The 11204-nt window shown below is 48.1% G+C and overlaps 1 protein-coding gene across 1 annotated transcript in view; it reads left to right on the top strand.

The window, feature by feature from the left end:
- Tln2 (talin 2) overlaps nt 1-11204 on the top strand; it is a 425269-nt gene that overhangs the window by 383958 nt on the left and 30107 nt on the right. The window contains exons 48-51 of the mRNA XM_029481962.1: nt 3038-3197; nt 3355-3471; nt 5615-5800; nt 10785-10892. Coding sequence (XP_029337822.1) covers nt 3038-3197; nt 3355-3471; nt 5615-5800; nt 10785-10892 — 571 coding nt within the window. The remainder of the gene's footprint in view (nt 1-3037; nt 3198-3354; nt 3472-5614; nt 5801-10784; nt 10893-11204) is intronic.

Here is an 11204-nt window from a genome sequence, read left to right as displayed (position 1 = left end):
TGTGTGTGTGTGTGTGTGTGTGTGTGTGTGTGTGAGAGAGAGAGAGAGAGAGAGAGAGAGAGAGAGAGAGAGAGAGAGAGAATGTGTTGTTGGTTGAGGAAACAGATAGGAAGCAATTGAAATTGACATGGACTGTGGCGACAGTTCAGGGGACAAACCCATGGATTTGCAAGGAACCTAGTCAGCCAGGCCTGGTGAACAATTAATTGGCTGCAGAAGATGTTGGTGGGATAAAGGAGAGGAGGGAGTGACAGGTGTCCCATGTCCAGGCAGGAACAGTGTGCAGTTTCATGAAGCAAGAGAGCGAAATGTTAAGGGGATAAAGGAGGGGGAGGGAGAGCTCTTAAGGAGAGAGGAACTGGAAGGGTGGCCAGGCTCTGTTCTGTGACTTCTATTTGGGAGGTGGCAGTTTGGCTGAAATGACCCACCTGAGCCTTAGTGCCCTCCAGATGACAATCACTGCAGCTTTTTTCATGTCTGAACCCAGCACACTGTATATAGCAGCACCTGGTGCATGCCAGATATGCAGCAAGTTGATGCTCCAGGGGTCTTAAGCTTAGTCTCAAGGAGCTCACAGTAGAGCATCTTACCCTCCCCTGTGCTTCTGTTCTCAGTAACAGAACAGTAAGCGCCCTCATTGCCAACGCCTGCACTGCTCTGGGCTTGTCTACTGGGCTTGGCCATGCTAGATAACGCTTGCCCTTCCGGATCCAGGAGGACCCAGGAGGACACAATGACTGTACTAATTAACTCAGGGCTACCAGCCTTGTTCCCAACTACCCTCCCCCTTCCCTTACCGCTGTCCTCTAAGACAATGGGGCCACGTGAGGAACCTTTCTTGGGTTTTATATCCCTGCTTGGTTTCCTCGGACAGCACTGGAATTCAGAAGTACAGTTTGCACAGTGCTTCTGCGGGAACCTGAGGTGGCTGTCCCACCCTGCTGGGCAGGAAGGAAGGAAAGGCTGGAATCCCTATTGCTGACCTTGAAAGGCAAACTCAGAGCTCTTCTCTGCTGATTGTGAGGAGAAGGAGCGAGCGTGGATCTTTCCACACAGAGAAATGTGTTGAATTGCCATGGGTTGGTTTTCTTTATTTTCTTTTGAGAACATTTTATTTTAAAAGTTGTATTAGGCACAAAAAAGTAGAGACTCCCAAAGTGAGTTTTTAGAACCATCTCGAATCTTCAGTGAGCCCTGGCGTTTCCTTCTGCCTTCCCCTTCTGTGCAGCCTCGCCCCGCACCCCGATTCTTACTTGTATTTGTTGGGGTGAAACACTTAGCTTGCTCTTTGCCTCCACATACCTGTAACTGTGACTTACAATGAGAACTCACATATATATATATATATATATATATATATATATATATATATATATATGTAGCCAGTGAGATACCTCAGCTGGTAAAATGCCCGCTTTATGGGCACAGAAGCCACAGAGAGGTGAGAGAAGAAATCAGCTTCACAAGACTGTTAGGGTTAGAGTCACTGCCACACCTGCATGGTGGGTTAGGGTTATGGTTAGGGTGACTGCCACAACTGCATGATGGCACACACACTACTACTAATAATAAATTAAACGCTTGTTTAATAAACAAGCGTTTTGTTTTTTTTTTTTAAATCTGCTCAGAAAACAATGTTCCCTCTGCATGTCAATTACCTGTCAAGTAACAGGTACAGGGCAGGATTTTCTGGATTCTGATGTGAACAGCAGCCCTGGCTTGCAGTGCCCCTCTCTCCTGCTGTACCTCTTCACTGTTGCAGGCTCAGGAGAGAGCCAGTCCTTCACAAGGCTCAGCCTGTGGGTGCAGGAGGTTGCTTGGGGTCCCTGTGCCCTGTGTGTGAGGTGAAGACAGAGGGTGTAGAGGATGGCAGAGGGCTGCAAAGCCACAGGTTTTCTCTGTCACTGCTGTCTAGAGCTCTGGAGTCTCCAAAGGCTTTTGTGTTCATTATCCTGGTTGGTCCTCACAACCATGGGATGAGCTGGGAGAGGCTGGCACTGCTAATTCTGCATGTAGATGAGCCAACCCGAGAGTATGGAGGTGAAGATTGGGGTACTTAGCATTATGCTGACCAGATTCCATTCCAAACCCACCACTCCTGGCTCTAGTGCAATGACCCGGTGCATATCAGTGCTCCCTTTGACTGGAACTTCAGAGTCCAACCCCAGCAATAGAGATAGTGTCCTATCCGGGATGGACCAGCCACCTGTGTCTTTATCTGGTCCTCAAGATTCACTGAGTGCCAGCTATGTGCCAGACCATGCTCTGAGGATGAAACAAAATGGGCCCTGTCCTAGCCTCATCAAGTCACGGGAGGACATAGACTGTGGATACGTGAATAAATTAAATGGCACCATGGACTAATACTGCTGTAGGGGCCATCAGACAGTTATGTGGTATTCAGGAGTTAGGCCCTTTGCTAGAGTCGTTATCTTTGGGGACATACATTCAAGCTGAACCCAGAGAATGGAAAGAGCCAGGTTCCAGGTAAAGTAGAGCAGAAGTGAAGACCTTAAGCAGAGATGAGGTGAGACTTCCCAGTAGGAAGAAAGACCCATGTGTCTGAACCCATGGTGGGGCAGAGAATCGCAGGAACCAAAGCTAGAGAGGCAGGCAGAGTGCCGTGGAGGCCTTACTGCCCAGCCGGACACTGACATCCTGTGCTTTGGGGTGAGTGATGATGCCTTTCTTATCTGCTCTAGCATCCTTCATCCACACAAAGGCAGCTTGTTGGCAGAATTGGCCTCGAGGAAGCTGTGTATTCAGATCTCAGCCTCAGCATCAGCATCAGTCTCCACTTGAGTGTCAGGGTATACATTTAGTTTCCAACCTCAGCCTTATCATGAATCTCAGCAGCCTCTCTATTAGATTTATCATCATTATTAGCAGCAGCAGCAGCAAGATCAGCCTCCCTGAGCTGCACAATCTCCAAGGGTGGCTTCCTGGGTGGTGTTGTCATGGTGAAGGATAGGAAGCTGCTGATGCAGAGACTCCTCCTTCCCACATCCTTGCACCCTGGTAGCAGTCAGCAGTGAAGGTCATCTCCACTCACCAGACTCCTGCTCTTTCAGGTGGTACTGATAAATGCCATCAAAGACGTGGCCAAGGCCCTTTCCGATCTCATTGGTGCTACCAAGGGAGCTGCCAGCAAGCCGGCTGATGACCCCTCCATGTACCAGCTCAAAGGAGCCGCCAAGGTAGAGTGGGTCTCCAGCTGGGGCTGAGGATGAGGGACATCTGAGCTGCTTCCCCCTGTGAAGGAAGGAGATATCTTTTATGCTATTTGGTCTGGAAATGGAAGGGTCAGAAACTGCACCTCAGACGGCGTACTCTCTGCTTATCTCTCCCATGCAGGTGATGGTGACCAATGTCACCTCCCTTCTTAAGACTGTGAAGGCAGTGGAAGACGAGGCCACCCGGGGCACAAGGGCACTTGAGGCCACCATCGAGTACATAAAACAGGAGCTCACAGTGAGTACCCAGCAGCTGCCATCCTTAGCTAGCTGACCCTGCCCAATATGTGACTGTCACACAGACTTCTCTCTGTAACTTAAAGAGCTTTTACCTAGAACTCCTGGACTGGGAAGACTTACTCATCTGCCTTACAGTGGCATTTGTAGTTGGTTACCTGTATGTCACAGGTTGTGGCTAGGATCTATTGGGACGGTTTGTTTGTGAGTCAAGATTTCACATAGTCCAGGATGACCTCAAACTTTTATGTACCTGAAGATAACCTTGAACTTCTGACCCTCCTGCCTTTATCTCTTACATGCTGGGATAACAGGTATACATCACCATGCCTGGTTTTGTGAAGGTGCTGAGGACTGAATCCAGGGCTCCATGTATGCTAGGCAAACACTCTGTATTATCTGTATCCCTAGCCATGATGAGCCCTACATCCCTAGAACTGATATGCTTCTTAGGGGATATGCAAGCACTTGGGGCATCTGCCTCTGCACCGTCATTTGTGAAGGCGACATGAAAGGCAGCACTAGAAATGAATAACTCCGCTGGTACTAGAGTAAGTCTTGGCTTCTTTCACCCTGCCTTAAATAGAGTCACCTTAGGGGATACAGCTAGTTCACAGTTTTAGAGAAGAAACTAAAGAATGCATAAGCAACTCAAAAGCAAATGATGCCTTAAGGCATACTGCATGGTTGCCATGGGATGAGTGTGTCCTATCTGGGGTCCAGATACAGGTTCAGACAGCTGTAGATCCGCCATGGTGGCACTGGAAGGGAAGGTTTGGAATTTAGACTATCTTGGGAAATTATAGACACTTGGTCATTGTAAGTATATCGTAGTGGCTTAGAAATCATCCACATTGTGAAGTTGGAAGGATGAGGAGATAGCTCAGCAGTTAGAACACTTGAATACAAGCATGAGGACAGGAGTTCAGGTCCCCAGAAACCCACATAAATACCAGCACAGCAGCTCACCTGCAATTCCAGCCTTAAAAGGTAGATACAGGGCATCCCCAGAGCAAGCAAACTAGCAAAGCTAGCCACATCAGTGAGCTCTGGGCTTAACTGAGAGACCTGCCTCAGTGAATAAAGTGGAAGAGCAGATGATTCCTGACAGCAGCCTCAGGCAAACACATACATGTGCACATGTGTGCACACACAGAGGCAAAAAACAAGCTACACACAAACATGCCTACTGCCCCCATACACACGTGAAAGATGGAAAATAAAATAAGTAAATAAAAGTTAGTGGATTCACGCACAGAGTGTTTCCACAAAGCCTACGCATGGAGAGCACAGTGGTGTGGAGGACTCTGTCACATCATCCCACTGTGTCCTCGGGTCTGCACAAGGGACTTACAATCCCGGGGTACTTAATTGCCACTGCCCTCTTTGAGGAGCAGTGATGTTTGACTGGTTGTCACATGGCAAGAATGCTGCCTGGGTCCCCCTTTCTTACTCAGGAGAGTCTCCCATGCCAATAACTGATTATTTAGGTCTGAAAACAGGCCGTCCCCTCCCACGTAGGGCTAGATACACATGCAAGTATACAGTCGCAGGGCTAGCCTGTTTAAATCAGAGTCACTGACCCACATACCTCTGCAGCACCCTGTGGCTATATTTTTAAGACAAGCTAAGGACCAAATGCTTCAGCACTCTCACATCTATAGAAGGTGACTGAAGAAGGTAGCATATAAATATTAGGTGGTGGTATATGCAAATAGATAAGCTAGCACTTTAGAAACCTCTTCCTAGCCAGGCAATGGTGATGTACACCTTAAATCTCAGCACTCAGGAGGCAGAGGCAGGCAGATCTCTGAGTTCGAGGCCTGCCTACACTCTACAGAGTGAGTTCTAAGACAGGCAAGGCTACATAAAGAAATCCTATCTTAACAAAACAAACCAACCTCCTCCTCACCATATTGTTTCCATGAAAGTCAAATGTCAATGTAAGAGGCTTGTCCGTATTAGCATCTTGAATACAGGACCCACTTTACTGCCCTCAAATTAGATGGCTAATTTTCTGCCATGTGACAGTCTCCAGCTTGCTAGCTTGGTTCCCAGACACTAAAGGCAGCCTGGTTGGGAAAGAGTAAAATATTTTTGTCCTTTCTTTTTTGACTTTCGCCTTTTCTGTCTCTGACTTCAAGGTGTTCCAGTCAAAAGACATACCTGAAAAGACATCATCACCCGAGGAATCAATAAGAATGACGAAAGGTATCACCATGGCAACAGCGAAAGCCGTGGCAGCTGGGAACTCATGTAGACAAGAGGATGTAATTGCAACCGCCAATCTGAGCAGGAAGGCTGTGTCAGATATGCTGATGGCTTGCAAGGTAAAGACCAGGCATTGCTGGGGATAGACAGATACATAGCTCTCTGTTGAAAATGACTCGTTCATTTCAAGTGGACTATGAGCAGGGAGCACCCTCACACCTTAAACTTTACTGTAGACAAGCATGTAGAAAGCCCAGTTTACAGCAGCCTGGGGAAAGGTCTCCCTCAAAACAAGGAGGGGGGTTTGCTTTGACTCAGGCACGGTTCAAAGGCACAGTTGTGGCACCAGGCGCATGAGGCAGCTGATCACACCGTGTTCACGGTCAAGAGGAGACAGATGAACTCCAGCCCACAGAAAGATGCCACGCTCATTCAGAGCGAGTCTTCCCACCTCAGATGTGCCCAGAGAGCCTCCTAGGTGATTCTAAATCTTGGCAATCATGATTACCTGTCTCACAGGTATTTCGGTGCCAGCACAGGCAGGTTTGGAAGGGACACTGTGATGTGGGTTCTCTAGTTCAGTTCTAAATGAGATCAAGAGTGGTGACTCCAGTCTGTCAGGTGATGTAACAGGGGCCCACGAAGACTCAGGGCCAAGGGTCAGAACTAAAACCAGAACTTACAGAACCAGAGCTCAACCAGCTTTCTGACTCTGTGGCCAGCTTGCCTGTGGCCTCCCAGGCATGGTGGTCAAGGTTGCTATGGTTGGTGACAGATTTGATAGACACTTGTGTCCATGCATTAATTACTTTTTCTCATTGCTGAACCCCTTTCTCCCCACACACCCAAGCAACTAAAGAAAAGAGTGTTTGTTTGGGTTCCCAGTTTTAGGGATATCAGCTGACCCTGGCTGGACAGCTGTCCATGACAAAGGGGGCCATAGCATGACTTGTTATCTCTTGAAGGATCAGAATGGAAGTAGATTCAAGGACTATACCATAGTGACATAAATCTACCACTTAGCCCTGTGTCCCAAGGATCCAAAACCTCACCCAAACAGCCCACCAGCAGTTGGGAAACAAGGGTTGAAGCCTGTTGGTGGCACTACATACTCAAACTGTAACAGTCCTCCTATCATCAGAAACATGGTTAAAGCAGAAATGGAACATAGCTCAGGTTTTGGAGTCTCTCTTAGAGGGGTTCCCCTGCTTACAGGCAGAAATGTAAGACCACCTTGGCTTATCCTGGATCTTGGCTTTGCAGAGTTATAATAGAGTACTGATACACTTGTTTCACACATTGAGCCCTACTTGACAGCAAGTGTCACTGCTGATGCCCGAGACACTTACAAGGATGGCATTTACTTAGCAAATGACTGTTGTCAGTGCTGGCCTGGTAACTCACACCTCACCTATGATCCTAGAGCATGGAAGAGGAGGCAGGAGGATTGTCGTGAGTTAGAAGTCAGATTAGGCTACATAGCAAGATCCTGTCTGACCTCCACAGATACTACAAACATGTGGTGCACAGACGTACAAAACTATATACATGTGGTGTACACACAGACAAAACACCCATAGTAACAATAAGATCATGATGGCACTTGATAGTGCCTTTGGGAGCAGCTCTCCCCCTTCCAGAAATGGGGCTTCATGCAATAAGGCAAATACAGAAAACCAGGCTCATTTAGAGTGGGTCGAGAAAAAATGTCTCTCAGCTGGGAAGCAAGCTCAGGAAGTAGCGTGCTTGCCTTGTAAGCGTAAAAGCCCGAGTTTCATCTCCAGAACCCACATAAGCATTCCCTACAGCCTCGGCAGCAAGTGTAAACTGATGTGATTTCTAAATCTGATCACATTAGAGTTATCATTGTTAAAGAGATGCCCCTCACGCTTGATTCCTGTGGTGATTTTAAAGCCCATTTTGCTAAGGACATATAAATGCTTCAGTGTTTGTGAGGTTGAGTAGAGGTGCCAGCCAATGGCAAGTTGCTTTAGTGTCTCAGGAGGCCGCCCACCTGCGCATGCGCAGAATATCAGGGCGGGCTGGAAATGGCAGGGATCACAAAACCTGCAACGTCAGTGAGGCTACAAGGTTTTCTTACACAGTTGGGGGGTTTCAGTGGATATTCAACCCCATTGTGGAGAGTAACAAAAGGGTCTCCACCAACAAAGCCAACGTGGGTTATTATGTAACATAATACAATGATGTATATGTGACTCTGGGCTGTAAGGAGAAGTGATTTCTGAGTTAAGGTGGTTTTATGAATGTTTCAAATACCTAGAGCCTTAAAGTAATTTAAGTTTTTAAAGCCAGGCAGCTGTTTGTATTCCCAGCACTGAAAAGGCAGAGACAGGTGAGTCCTTGGGGCTCCTTGTCTAAATTGGACCTAGGCATGGTGGCTCTCACCTTTAATTCCACCACTCAGGAGACAGAGGCAGGTAGACAGTGGGTAGCATTTGAAGAATGACACCCAAGGTTGTCTTTTGACCTTCATGCACACACAATTTTTTTATTAATTATTTTTATATGTATGAATGTGTTTGCTTGTATGTATTTCTGTGCACCACATTGTGCCTGGTACCCATTGAGATCAGCAAGAGGGTGTTGAGTCCCCAGGGTGTTACACAATTATGAGTTGCCGTGTGAGTACTAGGGATTGAACCCCAGTCCTCTAGAAGAGCAGCCAGTGCACATAATGGCTGAGCCATCTCTCCAGCCCCAACCCGAAGGATTTTTGAAGTCACACCAAAGATCCTAGTTGCCCTCTCGGAACGTGACTTCTGGGGCTGAGTGGGGAGCCAGGACAAACGTAGAGGTGAAGCGTAGCTCATACTGCCTGATCTTAAGAGAATGGCAGGGCTCACCAGTCCCCAGGGGACTTCACCTATGTGTGTGTTTCTGTGTGTTCTGCTTTCGTGTCCCTGCATTTTTCTTAGATTTAATTCTGTACTTCTTGTTATAGTTAACATAAGGTAGCTGCTATTCCTGTGTTGCTCTGGTCATGCTGACTAATTGTTCATGATCACGGATACTCTGTTAGCCAGTACTTCCCTTCCTCCATTATCTGACAGATAGGCTGTCTACAGTGTTTATCGTAGTGAGCTTTACTGCTTTGTTTTGTTTTTGAGATAGGGCCTCCTATATCCCAGACTGGTCACTATGCAGATAAAGATGACCTTAAACGTATGATCTTCCTGCCTCTCCACCCTGACTGAGCTCTAGGCTTACAGGAAATACCACCATGCCTGGTTTATAGGGTGCTAGCTGTCAACCCCCTGAGCCTCCTGCATGCATGGCCGGCATCTGCCAGCTCCCCTACTGCTTTACTATAAGGAATATCCCTGTGCTTGTTTGGTTTATCTGTGCTTCAGATTGTTTGCTTAGGAAGAATCCCAGAAGTGGAATTAGGAAGTCAAACTGTATAACCTTTCCATTATTGCCAGATTGTCCTCTGCCAAGTGACAGAGCCACCCCAGTTAGCAAGAGTGCCCTACCCCGCAACCCTTCTTGGTAACCTGCTCTAGTGAGGCCACTGGATAGCACCCTGGCCCATTTTACCCACCGTGGTACCTGACTCTGTGACTCACATTTGGAGGCTCAGAGACGTGGAGATAAGGAAACAGGAATTTTAAGAGCCTAACTCTGGACAACCCTCCCTCACCGATATCCTCCACCCGCTAACGTCTGCCTCTGAGATATGTTAGTTCTCAGGATAGTCTAACCTGACTCCTCATTTACAGCTGCTGGCCGTCTCCACCGAGGCAAGGGAGGGTACACAGGTGTTGCAACCCACACCGCCCATCCATCCCTAGGAGAGGGGCTGGACTGTAAAGCCAGGCTGGTCAGCTCCCCCTAACATCTTCTTTTATTATATGGCTTGGGATTTTGTGTGCCTGTTGAGGCCAGGAGAGGGTGCCGAATCCCCTGGGAGTTAGACAATTGTGAGCTGCCCTGTGAGTGCTAGGAATTGAACCCCAGTCCTCTGTAAGAGCAACCAGTGTTCTGTCTCCAACCCAGAACTTTTTTTTTTTTTTTTTAAAGCAGAAAGCTTTTGAAGTCACACCAAAGAACCAAGTTGCCATACGTGAGTGTGACTTCTGGGGTGGAATTGGGGAGCCAGGGCAAATATTTTGAAACAAACTCACTCAGTTGCCCAGGCAGGCCATAAACGTGAGGTACTCAGCTTCCCCAAGTGGCTGAGATTACAGGCCTACCACACTGAGACTGGCTCTGCCAGGCTTTAAGCCTTTGCCATGACTGACAATTTATTGAGAACGCTGCATTAGGCATCCCTGTAAGCTTCCCGAGTTCTTTCCAGAGTGAAAACTGTAGAAGAATCTCTAAAGAGATATGTTGTCCTTTTGTAGCAAATAAAAGATGGCGTCCCACAGTTACACTTTTCCTTGTTTATCAACTCAGTGTGTGTTGTCGCTGAGAGTCAGAACCCCATCTCAAACAATTTGTCTTGGATGACTAGAGGTGGCAGGTCATGGTACAGGGAAAAAGCCTGAGCCACTGTTGCCCAGAGCTCTGGCTTGCATATCTCTACATGGATATGATGGGTGGTGGGTTATTACAGGGCCTGGGGGTAGTGGAGAGCTGCTAGCTGAAGGAGCCTAAGGGTTCTGGTCACAGAGACTGCCCTGTGACTGCCATTCCGGAGGTTGAATGGGAACATGGGCTTCATTAGCCTGGGGACATAGAGATGCTCTAAACAGGAAGCCAGGCAGAACCGCCCTGTACCCTCCTGTGGGAAGCCTTAACTGTGACTCTTCCTGGATGTTTGAGTGCACGGAGAAGGAAGGCAAAAAGGGGCAGATGGTACCAGATTCCAGATGTTTCTGTCCTTGTCCCCAGGGTGCAGCCTGCAGACTGTCAAAGGACCTGCTACAGAGACATGAGGACAGACTCCTCTCCCACCCAGAGAGTGGGAGTGAAGGCCTTCACAGAGGTCACAGAGGTAGTCTTCTACCTTTGAGACCAGAGTACCCAGCACTGCTGAGCTGGGAACTTACAAGTGACTCTTCTTGATTTAATATGTCAACATTTTCTTCTTCCTCCTCCTCCCTCCCCCCTCTTTCTTCCCACTCAATCTGTCTCCAGCAAGCATCCTTCTACCCTGATGTCAGTGAAGAGGTACGAACCAGAGCCTTGCGGTATGGCACAGAATGCACCTTGGGCTACCTGGACCTACTAGAACACGTCTTGGTGGTAAGGAGGGGTATGGGCAGGGTGGGGTGGAGCTGTGTATCTTTGTCCCTTCCTGGTTGATATAGAAGAAGATCTCCTTTCCCCAGGGACACCCCTCTTAGAGCATTCTGCCAGCATCTCTCATGAGGCCAGGACTATGTTGAGCATACTGGTCTGATCCAGCACACTGAGCAGAAAGTGCAGCCTTCAGGAAGACTCAGAGTTCAAAGGATCTGATTTCACTCTGGCACCAGAGAGGCAGAAAGAACATGCCTGGGGGAGGAGGAGGAGGAGGAGGCAGAAAGAACATGCCTGGGGGGGAGGAGGAGGAGG

Source organism: Mus caroli, chromosome 9 (assembly GCF_900094665.2).
Source record: "Mus caroli chromosome 9, CAROLI_EIJ_v1.1, whole genome shotgun sequence".
NCBI lineage: Eukaryota > Metazoa > Chordata > Mammalia > Rodentia > Muridae > Mus > Mus caroli.
Note: the sequence above shows the minus strand (reverse complement) of the source record. Positions and strands in the feature narration are given on the sequence as shown.